The sequence below is a fragment of the Macaca mulatta genome, chromosome 16 (genome assembly GCF_049350105.2).
Source record: "Macaca mulatta isolate MMU2019108-1 chromosome 16, T2T-MMU8v2.0, whole genome shotgun sequence".
In the NCBI taxonomy this organism is placed as follows: Eukaryota; Metazoa; Chordata; class Mammalia; order Primates; family Cercopithecidae; genus Macaca; species Macaca mulatta.
Window position 1 is genome coordinate 50825010 of NC_133421.1, and position 23393 is coordinate 50848402.

The following is a 23393-nucleotide window of genomic DNA, read 5'->3' on the forward strand; positions in this document are numbered from 1 at the left end:
GTATAGATGGCTAGAGAAAATAACAACACTAGAAATGGGTGAAATTACCCAGAGAAATATGTGGAGTGAAAAGATCTGTGAGCTGACTACCAAACTTTAAGAAACACCATGTATAAGGAGTGGGTAGAGAAAGAAATAGAAAAGACAAGGCCAGGAAGGTGAAAAGACTGCAGAGACAATGGAGCTCCTACTGGAGTAGAGGCTTATAAAAAAAAAAAAAAGAGGGTGTGGGAGGCTGGGCGCAATGCCTCACACCTGTAATCCCAGCACTTTGGGAGACTGAGGTGGGTGGATCATCTGAGGTCAGGAGTTTGAGACGAGCCTGACCAACAGGGTGAAACCCTGACTCTACCGAAAATACAAAAATTAGCCAGGCGTGGTGGAGTGTGCCATAATCCCAGCTACTCCGGAGGCTGAGGCAGAAGAATCACTTGAACCTAGGAGGTGGAGGTTGCAGTAAGCCAAGATCATGCCACTACGCTGGGTGCACGCCACACCTGGGTGTGGGCCAATGTGAGTATGAATCAGAGATATTTCTCTGATTAATTTACCCTGTCTCTTCTCCTTACCATCCCCCTCCTTTCTGTCCTCTAACTTCAGTTGCCTTCACCATTTTTGTCTTTCACTATTGTCTATTTTCCTTTACTGTTTTTTTTTTTTTTTTTTTTGAGACGGAGTCTCGCTCTGTCGCCCAGGCTGGAGTGCAGTGGCGCGATCTCGGCTCACTGCAAGCTCTACCTCCCGGGTTCACGCCATTCTCCCGCCTCAGCCTCCGAGTAGCTGGGACTACAGGCGCCCGCCACCACGCCCAGCTAGTTTTTTGTATTTTTAGTAGAGACGGGGTTTCACCATGTTAGCCAGGATGGTCTCGATCTCCTGACCTCGTGATCCACCCGCCTCGGCCTCCCAAAGTGCTGGGATTACAGGCTTGAGCCACTGCGCCCGGCCTCCTTTACTGTTTTTACTTAGAAAAATTTCAAGCTTTCAGGAAATAAAAAATTTACAATAGTATAATAAGCACTCATATACAATTCACCTAGATTTACCAATTGTCAATTGCCGTCTTTGTACACACACTCTTTCTGTATGTATGTACAGATATATACATATATAAATTTTTTAAGGTTTTGATTGAATAGATTTAGTTGCAGACATCATGATACTTTACTCTTAGATACTTTAGCTTTTGTTTTCTAATATAAACATGGAAATTTTCTGACAAAACCACAATCACAGTCAGGAAATTTAACCTTGTTATGATATGATCTAATGAACAGCCCATATTAGGATTGCCCCAGTTGTCTCATTATCCCTTATAGATTCTCCCACCGTGGTTCCACAACACATTTAGCTGTAGTATCTAGTATCTCTTTAGTCCCCTTTAATTCATAACAATTCTCCAGCTTTTTTTATTTATGTATTTGCTTCTTCATATTTATAATTTTGAAGAGTCCAAGTCAGTCGTTTTGGAGAATGTGCCTTAGTTTGGGTTTGTCTGAGTGTTCCTTCAATGATTCTCCTGCCTTCAGTCTTTCTCCTTGCCAGTTCATTTTCCACATTGTTACCAGAGCTGATACTTTAAAACGAAATGAGATCTAGATATTCCCTTGCTTAAAAGTATTTGAAGGTTCCTTTACTCACAAAATTAAATTCCTTAGCACGCCTTTCAAAGCTTTTCACAACTTACCTGTAATAGCCCTCTGCCATTAGAGCCTTCATCTCTTCTAGTGACTAGCGGTTAGTACTTCCAGGTATACTAAACACCAAATACTTTCTGTTTCTTTCTATCAGCCTTTCCTTCTGTTTGGAGTATCCTCCTCCAAGTCAACTTATACCTATCCTTCAAGATTCTGTTACTTTATCTTATAGATACTAGTTGAGTGCTTATAATCCACCAAGTACTATGCTAGGTGCTGGCATACAATCCTGAACAATACCAACATAATCTTTGTCCTTCTGGATTTTTTTTTTTTTTTTTTTTTTGGGATAGAGTCTTGCTCTATCACCTGGGCTGGAATGCAGTAGCTTGATCTCGGGTCAATGCCACCTCCGCCTCCTGGTTCAAGCGATTATCCTGCCTCAGCCTCTTGAGTAGCTGGGATTACAGGGGCGTGCCACCACACCTGGCTAAGTTTTGTATTTTTAGTAGACATGCGATTTTGCCATATTGGCCAGGCTGGTCTTGAACTCCTTACCTCAAGTGATCCGCCCGCTTTGTCCTCCCAGAGTGCTGGGATTACAGGTGTGAGGCACCGTGCCCAGCCACCTTACAGAATTTATACTGGCTGAAATGTCATCTCTTTTGCACTTCTATAGCACTTTATACACACCTTTATTATAAAATGTATTACATTTCATTGTAATTTTTGCTTGTATGTTTTTCATCCTGCTGGACTGTTATCCCAGCATCTTGAATACAGCAGGAGCTAAATAATGTTTCATTCAATAAAGAATGAAAAGAAGCATTCCTGCTAAGTGTTAGTTAGCAAGTGTTATTTTAGTTAAGGAATATGTTCTAATATTGTCAAATTCTCTTGGTTAGGGAGGTTTTTATTTCTTCATATCATACCACATCTTCATATGGCTAAAAGATGGGTCTAAAGCTATTTTCCAATAGGAAGATGCAGTAAATAATACAGTAAGAATTACAGTCTTTTGCAGGAGTTGGCGCTGCTGCTTCTGTTACAACTCCTCCCAATGATATGAAAAGTTGTTTGCGGCCGGGCGTGGTGGCTCAGGAAATCGAGACCATCCTGGCCAACAGGGTGAAACCCCGTCTCTACTAAAAATACAAAAATTAGCCAGGCGTGGTGGCGGGCGCCTGTAGTCCCAGCTACTTGGGAGGCTGAGGCAGGAGAATCGCTTGGACCCGGGAGGCGGAGGTTACAGTGGGCCGAGATTGCGCCACTGCACTCCAGCCTAGGCCACAGAGTGAGACTTCGTTACAAAAAAAGAAAAAAAAAAAAAGAAAGAAAAGTTCTTTGTTCTGGGGTACTTTCAAAGCTGTGGCAGCAACGGAAGTGGCTGTTGCATTTCATTGCCATCTTCCTAAAACACATTTTTATGGAGGTCTCTTGCGCTCCTCCACACATAGCCTTCAATTACTTAATTTCCATTACCAGTTCAACTGATTCTTCTTGAACACCCATAGCACTATTTCTGGGTACTTGCTTTTTAAAAATTTTATGTTTTATGCTGTTTTTGTTTGTTTTGTTTTGTTTTCTGTTTTTTTTTTTTTTTTTTTTTAAGCATTGCTTTTTTTGTTCCTGTCTTGTTTCTCCAAAGAGACTGCAGTTCCCTAAAGTCTCATCCCACACAGCATTAGGCACTCAGTAAACAGGACACACATTTAAAATGAACACTCTAACAGAATGCCAGACAATATCAAGTAACATAGTAATATTCCCAGTCAAGAAATGTACCAACTTAAACTTTAATGTGCATAGAAATCACTGAGGGAAATCTTGTTAAAATGTATATTCTGATTTAGTAAATTTGGCTGGAGCCCGATAACTTGCGTTTGTAACAAGCAACCAAGAGATGCGGATGCCGCTGATCTGTGGACTTACATTGAGCAGCAAATATGTAAAGAAATATTCAAAAGGAAGGCATATGCTTTGCTCCAAAACATATCTTGCGAAGTGTTAATTAAACAGATGTATGGTTAAGATGAAGCCAGGCGAGCACTTCTTCCCCAGCCCCAAATCTACCCTTCCCTTTTCCATTTCCCCTTCGTGTCCAGCCAAGGTCTCCCCCTCCTCAAAACCATAAAAACACACAAGCAGCAACAAGCCCAGCTACTCAAGACGCGAACTCAGATAACAAAGACATAATCGTTCCAGCACTTACTAGTCTAAGAGCCGGGGCAGTCGATGGAGTCCGGGCTGTGGCCTCTCTCACGCCATAAAGAAAAATTCAAAATTAAATCCTTGTCAAGGAGAGACCAATCGTAGACACGGTCTCTGCACGATTCGCTCTTTACATAGCGTAGGAGCACAGCCCGGCTTGTGATTGGCTGAGATAGACAGAGCTCCAGCCAATCAGAGCTGAGGCGCTTCTGGTATGAATAAGGGGAAGGCGGGAGAGAAGGGGAAGGAAAGCAGGAGCGGAAAGAAGGTGTGTTACGTCCCCTCTGCCGTCGGTGGAAGCTCTGGTGTGATTGGTTGGCTCTTCTTCCGATTGCACCAATCTCAAGCTCTTCTCTGCAGAGCCCTAACTATAAAATTGAAAGTAGAGAGCAGGGGGCAGCCAATGGAAAAAAAAATGTGCACAGCAGCCAATCCTCCTGCGGCGTTTTGTGTCTTTGCCCAACAGGAAAATGTGTCTCATGCAGAGGGGCGTTACCCAGTCTCCGATGGGCGGGAGCCGGTGGAACGGAGGAACCAATGGGTGCGAGACGTTGAGTGACAGCTGTCCAATGGAGGCCCTCCGTGCTAGTACGGCTTGCGGCTTAAGCGCCGCCGCGGTCTGAGGAATGTCAACTATTCAACATGGAGGCGGAGGTCGATAAGCTGGAACTGATGGTGAGTGCAAAGTGAAGGAGATCTACTGTGTAGTTTATTTTTCCCCCACGGCCTCGAAGGTGGGGCACAATTTGGAGTCGCCGGAAACTCCGGGCGGCGGAGGCTGGACCAGAGTCGAGTTCCCTCCTCCTGCACCAAAGGGAGCCGCCACCGTCTGGTGTCTAAACCGCTGCGGGGAAGGGGTTACATCCGGGAAACTCGTCAGGGAAATGGCGGGAGATGCTGAGGGTGCGGGGCCTTTGGAATTCCTTGTTCCTTGCCCTCACCTTTACACCCCTTACGGAACTGCGCCCGGTGCATACCGCATTCTGTGTTTGTACCAAAAAAGATGTGAATGGAACGGTCCCTAAGCGTCCCAAGAAGGGAGGGGTGGTTTACACTCCAAGAAAGGGGAACGGAGGGTGGGGTGGGGAATAAACCGACGGGGGCGAGGAGAAATCCCTGTAGGGCCGACCCGCCCACGTTTTAAAAGGCGGGCCGAGAAAGTCTGAGAAAGGATCCTAGACTTGTATGCACAACTTCCTAACGGCCAAGGAAGCATCTAGACCCATTTCTGTTTGGTCCGGGGGTGGCAAACCTTGGGTGAGGGAAGAGGTGTGAGCGAAGGGGATCGGAACCGCGAGCTCCTCTCCTGGAGCGCGGGCGGGATTGAGACAGGAAAGGCATCCTGCTCTTGAGTTGTGCACTTTCATTCATCTGTGAAAGTAGAGAATGGGTGCGAAGAACCGCAAAGTACTCCCGTTGTTGCTGGCGTATTTGGCCTGCTCGGGGGCGCCCAGCTGAGGGGCTGTCCTAGTTTTCTTTAAGGATCCGTCCTTCACTTGTTCTCTTTATTCCCTCCCTCCCATTCTTAGATTACCAGCTTGATCGCCCGCGCTTTTTTCCTCTTCGTTCCCTTGTTATGTCTTCAGCCCTTTTCGTCCAGCATTATCTTTTTTTTTTTTTCTTTTTTCTTTTTTTTTCCAGGTTGGGCTGCTTTCCTTAAAAACCTGGACTTTGGAGGAAGCGCCTGCCACTGAGCTCCTGTTTTTTTTTGTTTGTTTGCTTGTCTGTTAAATAAGATTGGCCGGGCGCAGTGGCTCATGCCTCTAATCCCAGCACTTTGGGAAGCCGAGGCGGGAGGATCATGAGGTCAAGAGATCGAGACTCTCCTGGCCAACATGGTGAAACTCCGTCTATACTAAAAATACAAAAATTAGCTAGGTGTGGTGGCACGCGCCTGTAGTCCCAGCTACTCGGGAGGCTGAGGCAGGAGGATCGCTTCAACCTGGGAGACGGAGGTTGCATTGAGCCGAGATCGCGTCACTGTACTCTGGCCTGGCGACAGAGTAAGACTCCGTCTCAAAAAAAAAAAATTAAGTTTAAAAAAAGTAAAAAACTTATTTATTCGTTTGTAATCCGTCCTTCCTTCCCACGCCATTCCCTGGCATTAGGGCTTAGGTATTTGTGCCTGCCCTGCTTTCTCCAAGCTGAATCTTGGGCCTCTAACTTCTTCCTTGGAAAGGATGGGTGGTGATCCTGGAAGAAACCACCCACCCCCCATTCCCACTCCAGAAAAACAGGACTTGATATATCTTATTTTCTTCTGATGTTCAAATGAATTGGAGTGCCTCATATACAAATTTAATTTGAAGGCTTTCAATTACTTTTAGCATTTTGTGTTTAAATTTTCTTTGTGCAGTGTGTGTGGGATTGGAGAAGTGTAGGGAGAAATGGGAGGGAAGAAGGAATAATTTCCTGCAGATTTTCAAACCTGTAATAATGAACTTTTAGTTCTAAGTTTTATTATTTTTATCATTCTTTTTAAAAACAAAATGTTAAGCATTGTAATTTGATTCTGTCAACAGGCTTAAATGTTAAGACTATCTTGCCCTTCTCCCATTCTGAATTCTTCCCTACTGATACAGATATTTCTGCCTAAATTCGTAATTCATTTCTGCAAAATGATGCTAATTCTGCTTTTAACAGGTTGTTTGCTTCTCAAGTTGGCTGTTTTTAATTTTTAAACTTGTCTGGCTTTTGCAATAGAGTCAGTGTTCTCACAGGACTTCTTTAGATTGAACAAATTCTCTTTTAAGTGAACAATGATGAAGTAAACATTTTGAAAAAGTAGGTTTTAGAAAATTATAAGGTAGCCAGACATTTAAACTTTTAGATATTGTTTGAATGATGAGGTAGTATTTAAATTATATTTGAAGACAGGAAACAAAGAAATGAGGGTTTTTTCCTTTCTTACATCCTTGCAAGTAAATTAGTGGTAGCTTTTTTTTTCCCTTTCAGGTTATTAGTTTGTTTCCATAATTATTAGGGTTTAGAAATGAATTTTTATCATGGCTTTAATTATTACTGCTTTATATTGACTAAATAATAAAAGACAGTGCATCTCATCTTCAGATTTACCATACACTTCTAGAAAAAAATGTTATACTTGTGGACCAGTTTATTTTATAAGGTTTTAAGCGTAAATGATTTCCTGTGCTATCTTCTGATTTTTGGTTTTACATCAGTTAAATAAAGGATTTGTCAAGGAACTAGCATTGACTATTTAATTTGTGAAAAGAGAATGCATAATATTTAATTTGAAAAGAAAGTGTTTATCCTAATTTTGTTGATACCTTTAATTTTTTTCATATTTTTCTTGTTTGTAACAACTTCCAATTCAGAAAGTTAAACACTTATCTTTTAAACAATTGTCTTTAAAACCTGAAACTTGACTACCAGCGTTAAATATTCTAATATTTTAGTTATGTGGCCCAGGATTTGACACCAAGACACTTAAATTTCAGCTGTCCTTTGTATGAATCCGTTTCCTTAGTAGGCTCAATCCGACTAAGTAGTTGAACTGGACTGTTTAAAAAGTGAGGTTGGTGAAAATAATGAAAATATATTTTTGCATCAATCAACATTACTAATGGGGGAATAAGCTTATTGTAGGCCAATCTTTGTTTTCTGACTTTTTCCCCTTCACTTATTGATAGGGTGGGATTTGTTTAGCTTCGTTCTTTCGTTCTTTCGTGGTACTACTAGTGACTGTACACAAAAGGTAATGCAGTGTGATACTATGATACTATTTCTGTTTCTGGGTTTACATCTGACTTCTGATTGGGTTCTTATCCGTTAAAAAAGTTAGAATGTTAATTAGCTTGGAACTAAGGAAACTTGTTATTTAAATCTCAGTCCCACCTCCCCCTATCATTATTTTCTCTTTGATATTTCTAAGTTTGAAGGAAATGGAGATGCTTTCTGCCCATATTTAAGATTTCAGGAGTTAACTGAAATTTTGAAATCCCCTTGGATAGTATTCAGTTAGATAGAGTTAATGTTCTATTTACAGCACATTGATTCCCTTCTGTTGTTATAATAGCCCTTAGTAAACTCAAGATAAAAAGCTGTAAGATGGTAAGTGCTTTTGTGTTTTCTTTGTATAGTGGTTTAGATTCCAGAGTGATAAGAATGAGTATGTAGAGATTGAGAAATTTATTATTTTACTTTTCATTTGTTTTCTTTGATACTTGTATTCAAAGGGCTTGTTTTATGTGGTGGTTAATCAGTAAATTGCCTTGAAAGAAGGAGCTAACCAACATCTCTGCAGAGAACAAAAATATTTTTCACAACTTTGTCTTAGTAGTAATTATAACTGGTTTTGTTAATAACAATCCTAAAGTATTAACAATACCCATTCTAATTACTATTAAGGCTTAGGGCATATTTACAAAATTCCTTTCTACATCTATGCATGTTTCTGTTTGAATGTTAATTTGTGTATTAGTCATCAATAAGCAACATCACTTTGATATTTAAGTCTTATCCTTTTTTTAAAAAACATTGATATAAATGTTTTTTGGTTTTGGATGTTTTTCTGTCCAAAATGGCAACCCTACTTTAAATTCTTTTCACACTGAAGCTTCAACTGATGCAAGATGCTTTTGTGTTCCTTTCCTACTTATTACTGCTAACGAATGCTCTGACTTTATTGCACTACTGTACTTTACAGCTAGCAGTGCAATAGTATTGTCAAAGCATCTGAAAGCAGGATGCACGCCAGAATTTTGATTCTTACCTTACATCTTCCTTCAGTATCAGGAAATAATTTACCACAACCTTTGTTGCTGAAAACTATAATGTTGTTACTAACAGTGTATCTTTTAGAAAGTCATAATTTGGGAAAAAAAACCTTTTAACTAATTAAAAACTTACTATTTTACTGCATTATGAAACACATCTAGAGAATTTTTTTATATCTAAGTTGTTATGGTTTGTCTAAATGAGTAATACTTTATAATTTATTGCTTTCTGTTACATATTTGTATAGGTTCTTTCAAACTTTAGGTTTTATTTGAGTTTTATGATGAATTGGTAGTGATGAAAACAATTTCTGCTCTATATTTTTCTTGCAGTTACTTGCCCCAAGTCATCTTTTTTGTTGTTGTTTTTTCCAGAGACAGAGTCTTGCTCTGTTGCCCAGGCTGGAGCGCAGTGGCCCACTCATGCCTCACTGCAGCCTCATCCTCCTGGGCTTAGGCAATCCTCCCTCCTCAGCCTCCTGAGTAGCTGGGACCACAGGTGTGTCCTAGCATGCCTGGCTAATATTTTCTTGAAATTTTTTGTGGAGACAGGGTCTCACTGTATTGCTGAGGTTGGTCTTGAACCCCTGGGCTCAAACAGTCCTCTTGCCTTGGCCTCCCAGAGTGCTGGGATTATAGGTGTGAGCCACTGTGCCTAGTCCTCCAAATGTTAATTGGTGTTAATTTTGTGTATTGTCTAGGAAATGGTTGAATTTAGAACCTAAGAGTGCTTGTTTTACAGTTTATTCTTATGAGATAATAGTGTGGATTCATCACTTTTAAAAAATAATGAATTGTATTGAGATACAATTATATAAAATAAAAGTAAGTAAGCTATTCGTTAAGCAAAGCCTAAGTCTTACTGTGTTGCCCAGGCTGGAGGGCAGTGACCATTCACAGGGCAATCATAATGCAGCACAGCCTAGAACTCCTGGCTTCAAGCAATCCTCCCACTTCAGCCTCCTGAGTAGACTACAAGGGTGTGGCATGCCCAGTGAACTGATGAGTTTTGACAAATGTATACAGTCATGTAACCACCACCACAGCCATGATATAGAACATTTCTGTTACTTTACAAAAAACTCCTTTGTGGCCAGGCACAGTGGTGCACCTGTAGACCCAGCTACTCAGGTGGCTGAGGTGGGAAGATCACTCGAGCCCAGTAGTTCTAGACCAGACTGAGCAACAGAGTGAGACCCCTACATTCCTTTGTGCCTCTTTGTGGTCAATCTCTTCTTCCCCAACTCCCTGGCAACCACTGATCTCTAGTTTAACTTTTCCTAGAATTTCATATAAATGGAATCATACATTATACAGTCTTTTGTGTCTGGCTTCTTGCACTTAGCATAATGCTTGGAGATTCATCCATGTTGTATGTATTCGTAGTTGGACAGTTTTTATTGCTGAGTAGTATTCATTGTATAGAATATCACAAACTCTATCTACCAACTTACGGACATGGGGTCATTTCCACATTTTGCATATTATGAATAAAATGGCTATGGTTGGTCTCGAACTCTTGAGCTCAAGTGATCCTCCTGTGTTGCCCTCCCAAATGTCTTTAATTTTTTTTAACAATATTTTTTTCTTTTTCTTTAGACACAGGGTCTCATGCTGTCACCCAGGCTGGAGTGCGGTGGTGTGATCATAGCTTACTGTAACATCAAACTCCTAGGCTCAAGCAATCCCACCTCAGCTTCCTGAGTAGCTGGAACTACAGGTGTGCATCACCATGCCCGGCTAGTTTAAAAATTTTTTTGTAGAGATGAAGTCTGACTATGTTGCCAGGCTGGTCTCTAACTCCTGGGCTCAAATGATCTTCCCACTTCAGCCTCCCAAAATGCTGGGTTCTGGGAGTGAGCCACCATGAGTATGTCTTTGTGTGGACATAATGTTTTCATTTCTCTGGGGTAAATACTGAAATGGGATTTCTGGTAGCATGATAAGTGTATCTTTGTGGAGGGGAAAAAAGTATGCTTGATCTTATAAGCAACTGCTAAAATATTTTTCAAAGTGGCTGTACTATTTTGCATTCCCAAAGCTACTGATTAGGGTTCTAGTTTTTCCATAACTTTATCAACACTTGGTATTAGGTTGATGCAAAAATATCAGTTTTAATTTTAACCCTTCTAACAGGTGTGTGGTGGTGCCCCATTATAGTTTCAGTTTGCATTTCCTTAACTAATGACATTGAACCTTTTTTCATATGCTTATTTGTAGTTGGTATATCTCTTTAGTGAAATGTCCTACAATCTTTTGCCTATTTTCTTTTCTTTCTTTTTTTTTTTTTGAGACAGGGTCTTGTTCTATTACCCAGGTTGCAGTAGAGTGGTGATCATAGCTTACTGCAGCCTTGACCTCCCAAGATTCAGATTATACTCTCCCGCCTCAGCCTTCCAAGTAGGTGAGACCACAGGCACGTGCCACCACTCCCAGCTAATTAAAAAAAATTTTTTTGTACTAGTCTGGGCAACATGGCCAAACCCCTCCTCTCCACAAAAAAATAGAAAAATTACCTGGGTGTGGTGGCGCAAGACTGTAGTGCCACATACTTGAGAGGCTGAGATGGGAGGATCACCTGAGCCTGAGGAGGTTAAAGCTGCAGTGAGCCGTGATTGTGCGACTGCACTCCAGCCTATTGACAGTGACACCTTATCTCAAAAAAAAAAAAAAATTTATTTTTTTAAAGATGGGTTCTTGCTATGTTGCGTTGCTCAGGCTGGTCTCAAACTTCTGGGCTCAAGCCATCCTCCCACCTCAGCCTTCCAAAGTACTAGAACTACAGGAGTGAGCCACTGTGCACGGTAGAGAATAGTTATCTTAACAATATTGAGCCCTCTGGTGCACAAACATATCTTTCCATTTATTAGGTCTCTAAAATTTTCTTTCGACAGTTTTGCAGTTTTCAGTGTATAGGTCTGCTTATAATTTTTTAAAACTAAAATTTTTTTTTTTTTTTTGGCCAGGCGTGGTGGCTTACACCTGTAATCCTAGCACTTCGGGAGGCCGAGGTGGGCAATTTACCTGAGGTCAGGAGCTCAAGACCAGCCTGGCCAACATGGTGAAACCCCATCTCTACTAAAAATACAAAAAATTCACCTAGCGCAGTGGCGTGTCCCTGTAATCCCAGCTACTTGGGAGGCTAAGGCAGGAGAATTGCTTGAACCCGGGAGGCGGAGATTGCAGTGAGCCAAGATCGCGTCACCGCACTCCAGCCTGGGCAACAGAGTGAGACTTCGTCTCAAAAAAAAAAAAATTTTTTTTCTTAAAAAAATATTTAATAGTCTTTTCAGTGTGATTTCTACTAGTGCTTTTAAAAATAGACCAAAGACCAGGCATGGTGACTCATATCTGTAATCCCAACACTTTGGGAGGCTGAGGCAGAAGGATCACTTGAATCCAGTAGTGCAAGACCAGCCTGGGCAACATAGCCAGACTCCATCTCTAAAAAAAAAGTAGATCAAGAACAGTTACAACATGGGTTCTAAATGCATTGAATTTCAGAAGAAAGTAAGCTATTTGTTAAGCAAAAGTCCTTTAAAAATGGTTGGGAAAATACAGATACCAGAGGGAAGAAAGATACCTAAAATGTTAGGCATGAACTCAAGGACATCATTTGTAGAGAATGAAGAACATAAATCCTCATCATAAAGCCATTTTATTCCAAATTTGTGTGTGTGTATGCGTGTGTGTGTGTGTGATACATAAAATTTCTTTCTTAATTACCAGCCCTAGCCTTAAGTGCAGCTGCTTTCCTCTTTAGCTTTTAATTACAAATTACAATTTCTTTTTTTTTTTTTTTTTTTGAGACGGAGTCTCGCTCTGTCGCCCAGGCTGGAGTGCAGTGGCCGGATCTCAGCTCACTGCAAGCTCCGCCTCCCGGGTTCACGCCATTCTCCTGCCTCAGCCTCCCGAGTAGCTGGGACTACAGGCGGCCGCCACCGCGCCCGGCTAGTTTTTTGTATTTTTTAATAGAGACGGGGTTTCACCGTGTTAGCCAGGATGGTCTTGATCTCCTGACCTCGTGATCCACCCGTCTCGGCCTCCCAAAGTGCTGGGATTACAGGCTTGAGCCACCACGCCCGGCCACAAATTACAATTTCTTACTATTCTCTGGTGGGCTGTTAGAGCAGTGGGTAGGATTATTATTTTTTTTTCCTTTTAATAACCTAGAGGAGGGGCCAAGGGGTTCATCTGAGGATTTTTTTTTTTTTTTTTTTTTTTTTTGAGATGGAGTTTTGCTCTTGTTGCCCAGGCTGGGGTGCAGTGGTGTGATCTCAGCTCACCGCCACCTCCACCTCCCAGGTTCAAGCGATTCTCCTGCCTCAGCCTCCCTAGTAGCTGGGATTACAGGCATGTGCCACCACACCCATCTCAAAAAAAAAAAAAAAAAAGAAAAAACTATCCCAGATCGGCCAGGTACAGTGGCTCAGGCCTGTAATGCCAGCGCTCTGGGAGGCCGAGATGAGAGGATTGCTTGAGCTCAGGAGTTTGAGACCAGCCTGGGCAACATAACAAGACCTCGTCTCTACTAAAAATAAAAGTAAAAACATTAGCTGGGTGTGGTGGCAGGTGCCTGTAGTCCCCACCTACTTGGGAGGCTGTGGCAGGAGGATCATTAGAGCTCGGAAGATCAAGACTGCAATGAGCTATGATTGTGCTGCCACTGCACTCCACCCTGGGTTACAGAATAAGACCCTGTCTCAAAAACAAAAACAAAGAAAGAAACAATATCCCAGATAAGTAAAATAACTAGTCTTAGATTTTATAAGCTCGTCCTTCTAATTCATCTCAATATATAACATTTTTAAAGTTAGAACCAGTCCTTGATTCAAGTTCAATATTTTAATTCTCATTTTATTATTTATTTTTTTGAGACAGAGTCTCACTCCGTCACTCAGGTTGGAGTGCAGTGGCACCATCTTGGCTCACTGCAACCTCCGCCTCCTGGGTTCAAGCTATTTGCCTGCCTCAGCCTCCCGAGTAGCTGGGATTGCAAGCGTGCACCACCACGCCCAGCTAATTTTTGTATTTTTAATAGTGATGGGGTTTCACAATGTTGGCCAGGCTGGTCTCAAACTCCTAGCCTCATGTGTTCCGCCCACCTTGGCCTCTCAAAAGTGCTGGGATTACAGGCATGAGCCACCACGCCTGGCGTAGTCTCATTTTATAAATAAGGAAATAATCTTAGCCAATTTTTGCTAAGGTTTCATCTAGTGATTTAGTGACTGCAAAATAAATTTAACTTTTTAAGACATTTTTGTCAGTAAATGTGAGAGCTGTAGTTTTACAAATCCTTTCTCCCCCCACCTAATTTGCCTAATTGTAGATAGAAGTACTTCCTACTTTGTTTCATTATGTATTTCCTTTTTTTCTTTTGAGATAGGGTCTCCCTCTGTCACCCAGGCTGGTATGCAGTGGCTCAATCACAGCTTACTGCAACCTTGACCTCTCGGGCCCAAGTGATCATCCCACCTCAGCCTCACGAGTAGCTGACACCACAAGTGTACACCATGATGCCTGGCTAGTTTAAAAAAGTTTTTTAGAGACATGGTTTCCCTTTGTTGCCCAGACTGGTCTCCAACTCCTAGACTCAAATGATCCTTCTACCTTGGCCTCCCAAAGCGTTGGGATTACAGGCTTGAGCTACCATGCCTGGCCTTATTAAGTGTTTCTAGGTCGGACTAGTAACAGAGGCTAAAGGTATTAAGAAACTTATCTGGGAGACAAAGATAAATACATTGACTAATGTATCTGTGATTAAGTACACAGATACATTAAATACAGATGACATGGTGGGAAAAGTAGATACTAGATATTATGGGGGAACATTGGAAAGAGGAAATTAACCTGGGAAAGGTTTCTTCTTAGAGGTGAGATATAATCTGAGACTTGAAAGATGAGTAGGGATTAGCCAACTGAAGGAGAGGGCAAATATTCCAGGCAGAGGAAATAGTATATGCGAACATCCAGAGATAAGCGTTTATTGTACCAGTGGGGGAAACTGCAAGGGTTACAGTATACTGTTGAGAGGGAGAACTAGGAGTATTGAGAAAGTAAGATCGATATTCTAGCTATTAAGTTTTCTTACCATACTGTTTTTCTTTATTACATTTGTGAACTTTTTTTCCCAATTTTTTTATTGTGTTAAAATACATGTAACATAATGTTTATGATCTCAACCATTTTAAGTGGTATTAAATACATTCATAATGTTGTGCAACCATCACCATCATCCATCTCCATAACTTTTTCATTTTGTAAAACTGAAACTCTCGGCTGGGTGTGGTGGCTCACACCTGTAATCCCAGCACTTTGGGAGGCCAAGGTGGGTGGATCATCTGTGGTCAGGAGTTCCAGACCAGCCTGGGCAACATGGTGAAACCCTGTCTCTACTAAAAATACAAAAAATTAGCTGGGTGTGGTGGCGTGTACCTGTAATCCCAACTACTCGGGAGATTGAAGCAGGAGAATTGCTTGAACCCGGGAGGCAGAGGATGCAGTGTCGCCCTCTAACCTGGGAACCTGGGCGACAGAGTGAGACACCATCTCAAAAAATAAAAAAAGAAACTCTATACTCATTATACAATTACTCTTTTCCCCTCCCCTCAGTGTCTAGCAACTACCATTCTACTATCTGTCTCTATGATTTAGACTACTCTAAATACCTCATTTAAATGAAATCATACAGTATTTGTCTTTATGATTGGCTTATTTCATTCAGCAAAATGTTCTCAAGATTCATCTGTTTTTTTGTTGTAGCATATTGCGGATTTCCTTCAATTTTTAAGGCAGAATAAGATTCCATTGTATGTATATACCACATTTTACTCATCTATCCATCTCTCTATGGACACTCGTGTTGTTTCCTTGTTTTAGCTATTGTGAATAATGCTGCTATTAAAATGGGTGTACACATATCTCTTTAAGACCCTGTTTTTAGTTGTTTTAAGTGTATACCTAGAAGTGGAATTGACGGATAATATGGTAATTCTATTTTTAGTTTTTTGAGGAACCACTGTACTGTTTTCCATAACAGCTATACCATTTTACACATCAGCAGTGGACAAGGGTTCCAGTTTCTCCACATCCTCTCCAACACTTGTCTTTTTTTTTTTTTTTTTTTTTTTATGGTGACTATCCTAATGACTGTGAGTTGGTTCTTAAACATTTTTTTCCCTTAAGAGGGAGTCTCGCTCTGTCATCAGGCTGGAGTGCAGTGGCGCGATCTTGGCTTACTGCAACCTTGGCCTCTGAGGTTCAAGCGATTGTCCTGACTCAGCCTCCCGAGTAGCTGGGACTACAGGCGTGTGCCACCAAGCCTGGCTAATTTTTGTATTTTTAGTAGAGATGGGGTTTCACGATGTTGGCCAGGATGGTCTCAATCTCTTGACATCATGATCTGCCCGCCCCAGCCTCCTAAAGTGCTGGGATTACAGACATGAGCCACTGTGCCCGCACTCCTAAACATTTTTAATCATTTTAAATTCATATTCTATAGTTATCATGAACCTATATTCCTTAATTTAAAACATTTACATATAAACATCCAGTTAAAGTTTTGGGGTTGGGCGTGGTGACTCACGCCTGTAATCGTAGCACTTTGGGAGCCCGAGGCGGGAGGATCACCTGAGGTCGGGAGTTTGAGAAAAATACAAAAATTATGCCAGGAGCAGTGGCTCATGCCTGTAATCCCAGCACATTTGGAGGCCAAGGTGAGCGGATCACCTGAGGTCAGGAGCTCGAGACCAGCCTGGCCAGCATGGTGAAACCCCGTCTCTACTTAAAATACAAAAAAATTAGCTGGGCATGGTGGTGCATGTCTGTAATCCCAGCTACTAGAGAGGCTGAGGCAAGAGAATCACTTGAACTCCAGAGGCGAAGGTTGCAGTGAACTGAGATGGCGCTTTTGCACTCCAGCGTGGACAGCAGAGTAAGACTCTGACTCAAATAAAAAAAAACAAAAAACAACGAAAATTAGCCGGGTATGGTGGTAGGGGCCTGTAATCTCAGCTACTTGGGAGACTGAGGCAGGAGAATTGCTTGAACCTGGGAGGCGGAGGTTGCCGTGAGCTGAGATCGTACCACTGTACTCCAGCCTGGGTGACAGAGTGAGACTCTGTCTCAAAAAAAAAAAGAAAGAAGTTTTGGATAAAATACAGGGAAATTTAACAACTCTTGATTAAAACCATTATATATTGATTATGCTACACTTGTTATTGCTCTATTTATTTACTACAAGATGCCATAAATAAGAGAGACATCTTTTAAAAATAAACCTGGCTGGGCATAGTGGCTCACACCTATAATCCTAGCACTTTGGGAGGCCGAGGCAGGAGGATTGTTTGATTCCAGGAGTTCAGGACCAGCCTTGGGCCACATAGTGAGACACTGTCTCTCTCTCTTTTTTTTTTTTGTTTTGAGATGGGGTTACGCTGTTGTTGCCCAGGCTAGAGTGCAGTGGCACAATCTTGGCTCACTGCAACCTCCGCCTCGCAAGTTCAAGCGATTCTCCTGCCTCAGCCTCCCGAGTAGCTGGGATTATAGGTGCCCACCACCACGCCTGGCTAATTTTTGTATTTTTAGTAGAGATGGGATTTCACCACATTGGCCAGGCTGGCCTTGAACTTCTGACCTCAAGTGATCCACCCACCTTGGCCTCCCAGAGTGCTGGTATTACAGGCATGAGCCACTGCACCCAGCCCTGTCTCTTTTTAAAAAAATATTAAAAAACAAAAATTAAAAAAAAAATACTTATATAAGGCCGGGCGCGGTGGCTCAAGCCTGTAATCCCAGCACTTTGGGAGGCCGAGATGGGCGGATCACGAGGTCAGGAGATTGAGACCATCCTGGCTAACACAGTGAAACCCCGTCTTTACTAAAAAATACAAAAAATTAGCCGGACGAGGTGGCAGGCGCCTGTAGTCCCAGCTACTCGGGAGGCTGAGGCAGGAGAATGGCGTGAACCCAGGAGGCGGAGCTTGCAGTGAGCTGAGATCCGGCCACTGCACTCCAGCCTAGGCAACAGAGCGAGACTCCATCTCAAAAAAAAAAAAAAAAAAAAAAAAAAAAAAAAAAAAAAAACATATATAGGCTGGGCATGGAGACTCAACGCGTGTAATCCTAGCACTTCGGGAGGCTGAGGTGGGTAGATCACCTGAGGTCGAGAGTTCGAGACCAGCCTGACCAAGATAGAGAAACTCCATCTCTACTAAAAATACAAAATAAACTGGGTGTGGTGGCACATGCCTGTAATCCCAGCTACTTGGGAGGCTGAGGCAGGAGAATCGCTTGAACCCGGGATGCAGAGGTTGTGGTGAATCGAGATCATATCATTGCACTCTATCCTGGGCAACAAGAGCAAAACGCCATCTCAAAACAAAACGAGACAAAACAAAACAAACAATCATATATAAACTAAAGAATTTATCTGAATATGCTTGCAATAACACCATCCCTGTCATTTACATGTACTACCTGATTTTTCTCAAAGAAAATAGAAGTATTGTAGTAAAGTGAATAATTCACCCCATTTCTTTACTTCTGCCTGTATCCACATGTTTGTCATGATTTCATGGTGGGCAGAGCACATTTTTCTTCTCTTGATGTGCTTTAGCCAACGGCATATGGGTAGAATTGACAGTGTGCATCTCTGAACTTGGGCCTTTAAGAGACCTTGAATCTTTCTGCTTAATCTTATGTTTCCTCTAGCTTCATGAGAATACCTCATGGGTTCAAAGAGGGTGAGAGACACCAGTAGCAAAGGTCCTACCAGGCATCCTCCAGAATTGCTGTGTGAAGCAAAGCCGCCAAATTCAGCCTAGCCTAGAGTACCTGAACTGGTTCAATGTGCAGGTCCATGAAAATAAATGATCAGTTTTTAAGCCACTGAGTTTCTTGGTATCATGTGCCATAATTTTGAAGTATGTCTAGGCTCTCTCTTTTTGTTTTTTTTTTCTTCTTGAAACAAGGTCTTGTTCTGTTACCCCAGTTGGAGTGCAGTGATGTGATCACCACTCAATCCAGCCTGGACCTCCCGAGCTCAAGCCATCCTCCTACTTCAGCCTTCTGCGTAGCTGGGACTATAGGTGCATGCCACGACACTGGCTAGTTTTTGTATTTTTTGTAGAGATGAGGTTTCACCATGTTGTCTAGGCTGGTCTTGAACTCCTGGGCTCAAGTGATCTACCTGCCTCAGCCTCCCAAAGTGCTAAGATTACAGGCCTGAGCCACTGTGCACAGCCATGGCTGTCATTTGAATTACAGAATTTATCTATTTGTTTATTTATTTAGAGACAGAGTCTTACTCTGTTGCCAGGCTGGAATGCAGTGGCGTGATCTCGGCACATTGCAACGTCTGCTTCCCGGGTTCAAGCCATTTCCTGCCTCAGCCTCCCTAGTAACTGGGACTACAGGCACACACCAGTGTAATACACCCAGCCAATTTTTGTGTTTTTAGTAGAAACGGGGTTTCACCATGTTAGCCAGGATAGTCTCAATCTCTTGACCTCGTGATCCACCTGCCTTGGCATCCCCAAGTGCTGGGATTACAGGCATGAGCCACCATGCCTGGCCGAATTACATAAATTATTTAAGGCTTGGATCTGTGGCTCACACCTGTAATCCTAGCAGTTTGGGAGGCAGAGGCAGGAGGATCACTTAAAGTCAGGAGTTCGAGACCAGCCTGGGCAACAAAACGAGACTCTGTCTCTACAAAGAAAAAAAAAAAGTTGAGTAGACTACTTTGACTGATAAAACTAGCCTTTTAGGCCGGGCGCGGTGGCTCACGCCTGTAATCCCAGCACTTTGGGAGGCCAAGGTGGGCGGATCACAAGGTCAGGAGATCGAGATCATCCTGGCTAATACAGTGAAACCCGTCTCTACTAAAAAATACAAAAAAAAAAAAAATTAGCTGGCTGTGGTGGCGGGTGCCTGTAGTCCTAGCTACTTGGGAGGCTGAGGCAGGAGAATGGCTTGAACCCAGGAGGCGGAGCTTGCAGTGAGCCGAGATTGCGCCACTGCACTCCAACCTGGGTGACTGAGCGAGTCTGTCTCAAATAAGTAAGTAAATAAAAAAAATAAATAAAACTAGCCTTTTAGAGGCAGGGGCTCATGTATATATCCTAGCAATTGTTCCATGAAAACCTGCAGATTGGGCCAGGAGCAGTGGCTCACACCTGTAATCCCAGCACTTTGGGAGGCTGAGGCGGGCAGATCACCTGAGGTCAGGAGTTCGAGACCAGCCTGGCCAACATGATGAAACCCCATCTCTACTAAAAATACAAAAATTAGCCAGGCATGGTGGTGCGTGCCTGTAATCCCAGCTATTCAGGAGGCTGAGGCAGGAGAATTGCTTGAACCAGGGAGGCAGAGGTTGCAGTGAGCTGAGATCGCACCATTGTACTCCAGCCTGGGGGACAAGAGCGAGACTGCGTCTCAAAAAAAAAAAAAAAAAAAAAAAAGCCTGCAGATTGGGAACTGATGAACCTGAAGCCCTTGCCCACTTTCATCCCCTCTGGTTGCCAGTTGCTTGAAATAACACGTCTGTGACCTGGTGTTAGGGCATATTACTGCTTATCTGTTTTGGACAAGCATAGTCATGCATTTGTTCTGTTTGGAAGAGAGAATGAGTAATAGTCAGTACTCTCTCCAGCAGAAAAAGGCAAAAACCAATTTTGATTGTGGAGACATGAAATAAGTGGTCCTTTGCTTGCTGGGAACTTGAAATATTTCCCTTAAAACGTGTTTTAAAGAGTAGTTGGGTTCCCAGGTGGTTTGTTCTTTCAAATGAATGAATGCTTGTTCTTTCATCTATTCCCTTTTGTCACTGCACATTAGGCTGTATATTAAAAACTAAGGATACAAAAAAGAAGAGATTTCTTGCCAGGAAGATGTTTGAAACCATGTCGTGACATTACCATGTAAATATGTGTTTAAAATATAATACAGAAGATGGTAAACCAAAGCCATGAACAAAGTAAAAGGAGAGTAGATAAAGGTGATTCTAAATGTACACTAAGAGAAGATAATGTACAAAAGTAGATTCTGGCGGGGTGCGGTGGCTCACACCTGTAATCCTAGGACTTTGGGAGGCCAAGGCGGGCGGATTGTGTGAGCTCAGGATTTCAAGACTAGCCTGGGCTCATGAACTCATCTCAAAAATAAAAAAAATTAAAAATAAAAATAAAAGTAGGTTTTTTGATTATAGCCTAATTAGTTCCATTAAGATGCTTAATTCTCCCTTAAAATGTTTCTATGGAAAATGCATTTCTTTTTTTTTTTGAGTTGGAGTCTTGCTGTGTCGCACAGGCTGGAGTGCAGTGGCGCGATCTTGGCTCACTGCAAGCTCCGCCTCCCGGGTTCACGCCATTCTCCTGCTTCAGCCTCCCAAGTATCTGGGACTACAGGCGCCCGCCACCACGCCTGGCTAATTTTTTGTATTTTAAGTAGAGACGGGGTTTCACTGTGTTAGCCAGGATGGTCTCCATCTCCTGACCTCATGATCTGCCCACCTCGGCCTCCCAAAGTGCTGGGATTACAGGCGTAGCCACTGCACCCAGCTGGAAAATGCATTTCTAAGCCTATTTAGTGAGTCCAGAACACACCTGTCTACCAACTCTTCTCTCTATGCCTAGCCCACCGTAGGTGAGCCTGAAATACTTTTTTTCACTTTATGTAATTTAATGCTGTTGAGAAAAGGTCTCTCACAAGAGGATATGTTGGGAGCTTTAAGGGCACTGGTCCTTTGTAGGAGAGCATACTGTGGCAATGATAATCTATGGGTTGTTTGGGGACCACACAGTATATTGTGACAAACACAACATATTCTTTTTTCCTTGCTGCCTAATAGTTGAGTAATATGGAATACCTTGTGCCACTTACTGAAAGCCTTAAACTGGTCATATTAAAAACTAGTACAGGCTGGGTGTGGTGGCTCATGCCTGTAATCCCAGCACTTCGGGAGGCCAAAGCGGGCAGATCACTTGAGCTCAGGAGGTCAAGACTAGTCTGGGCAAAATGGTGAAACCCCATCTCTACCAAAAATACAAAAAATTAGCCAGGTGTTGTGTCGTGTGCCTGTAGTTCCAGCTACTTGGGAGGCTGAGGCATAGGAATACCTTGAGCCTGGAAGGCAGAGGTTGCAGTGAGCAGAGATTGCACCCCTGCCCTCCAGCCTAGCCAACAGAGTGAGACACTGTCTCAAAAAACAACAAACAAACAAAACAACTGATTGAGCATCCCTAAACCAAAATTCCAAAATCTGAAATGCTCCAAAATCCAAAATTCATTGGACCATTTCAGATTTTGAATTTTCAGATTATGGATGCTCAACCATAATTATAATGCAAATATTGCAAAATAGGGGCAAAAATCAGAAATCTAATTGGCAGAATGTAACCTGGTTTCCCTTGGGGTGCTTTCATGATTTCCATAGACTTTTTTTCAGCTAAATCTTGTATTTTATATACCACTTTTCAGATAAGTATAAAACTTTTCCCCTTTATTACTGATGTTAGAGAAAACTGGTTTCTGAAATATGAATGTCTTTGGCTTTACAAAAATCACTAGTTTTATTTTAAATATTCCAGTGTCCCTAAAAAGTTAAACAATAACCTCACTGATTTACAAGGCTTCCAGGAGGCTGATTTATAACTGAAAGGTCTGTGAATGATGTTTATCAGTATCAATTTGCACTATTAATCAGACACTCATGAGTTTTAGATTATCATAATTGCTTAGTAAATTTCTGCCATCTAACTAAAAAAAATTCTGTTTATCACCAGATCCTAGAACCCTATCAATATTGTCTCTGCTGTGTAAATAGTTCTGAGTAGTGCAATATTGCTTATAGGGTTTTGGTGTTTGGGAAGAACAATGGGCAGGCTGCAGAAACTATGTAGCTGAAACAAGCAAAAGTCATCTTTGTTTAGGAAGAAAACAAGGAACTAGATTTCACTATAAACATTAAAATCTGAGGCTTAAATGTAAATTTTTAATTTATTAGAAGAAGGTAACATTTTTCTTTTTTACAAATGGGTTTATTTGTAGTATAAAGAAATAACGGAGTTTTAGTATTGAAAAGGATCTTAGATTCCAACTCATTTGATAGGAGAGACCCAAAGAAATGAGGGACTTAACCTAGGGCCACATAGCTGGTTAGTGATACTAGGACTAGACTTTCTACCATGTACCCCAATTCTTTTATTTTTCTGTACCATACTACCATATTGTGTTCAGAGGGAATTTTTAGTTGACTAGTTTTATAACTTTAGTGATATTAATGTAAAACATAAAAAAACCTTTAATTTTAGGTGAAAAATGTACATTTTTGGATGGGCGTGGTGGCTTATATCTGTAGTTCCAGCACTTTGGGAGGCTAAGGCGGGAGGATCGTTTGAGCTCAGGAGTTCAAGTCCAGCCTGGGTAACATAGCGAGATCTTGTCTGTACAAAAAAATACAAAAATTAGCTCGGTTTGGTAGTGGACATCTGTAGTCCCAGCTACTCAGGAGACTAAGGCAGGAGAATCTCTTGAGTCCAGGAGGTTGAGCCTGCAGTGAGCTGTGATCGTGCCACTGCACTCACCTGGGCAACAAAGCAAGACCCTGTCTCAAAAAGAAAAATAAAAAAGAATTTACATTTTTTCCACATGTGTGACTCTTAATGGCTTAAATATCATATATAACTTTGTCTAACTACATTAAGAAAACAGTAATGGAAATAGAACTAGAGGCAAGTTATTTTGCTATTTCCTCATTTATAAATTGAAGGGTTCAGAGCAGAGACATTTAAGATTATTTTTCGGC

General features: G+C 41.9%; 2 protein-coding genes, 1 long non-coding RNA gene and 2 other non-coding genes across 13 annotated transcripts in view; 4 read left to right on the forward strand and 1 right to left on the reverse strand.

The window, feature by feature from the left end:
* Positions 1-23393, reverse strand: part of PRR11 (proline rich 11) — a 92516-nt gene that overhangs the window by 42711 nt on the left and 26412 nt on the right. For 4 of the 5 annotated variants that reach the window (XR_013406405.1, XR_013406404.1, XR_013406406.1 and 1 more), the window contains exon 1: positions 3850-4523. The exons of the other annotated variant lie outside the window; for it this stretch is intronic. The gene's annotated coding sequence lies outside the window, so the exon portion shown is untranslated. Of the gene's footprint in view, positions 1-3849; positions 4524-23393 lie in introns of those variants that run through there. 5 annotated transcript variants of the gene reach the window in all.
* The window catches only part of SKA2 (spindle and kinetochore associated complex subunit 2), a 105231-nt gene continuing 86245 nt past the window's right edge, over positions 4408-23393 (forward strand). For 4 of the 5 annotated variants that reach the window (XR_013405742.1, XR_013405741.1, XR_013405740.1 and 1 more), the window contains exon 1: positions 4470-4523. Coding sequence is in view for 2 of the 5 variants with exons in the window: in XM_028835574.2 (XP_028691407.1) it covers positions 4491-4523 (33 nt within the window). In the remaining 3 variants the exon portion in view is untranslated. 5 annotated transcript variants of the gene reach the window in all.
* MIR301A (microRNA mir-301a) lies at positions 8472-8557 on the forward strand. The gene has a single exon (NR_032464.1). It is a non-coding gene; the product is annotated as a microRNA mir-301a (primary transcript).
* On the forward strand, positions 15694-20456 carry LOC144335509 (uncharacterized). Its single transcript, XR_013406419.1, has 2 exons — positions 15694-15806; positions 19500-20456. It is a non-coding gene; the product is annotated as an uncharacterized LOC144335509 (long non-coding RNA).
* MIR454 (microRNA mir-454) lies at positions 22357-22471 on the forward strand. The gene has a single exon (NR_032533.1). It is a non-coding gene; the product is annotated as a microRNA mir-454 (primary transcript).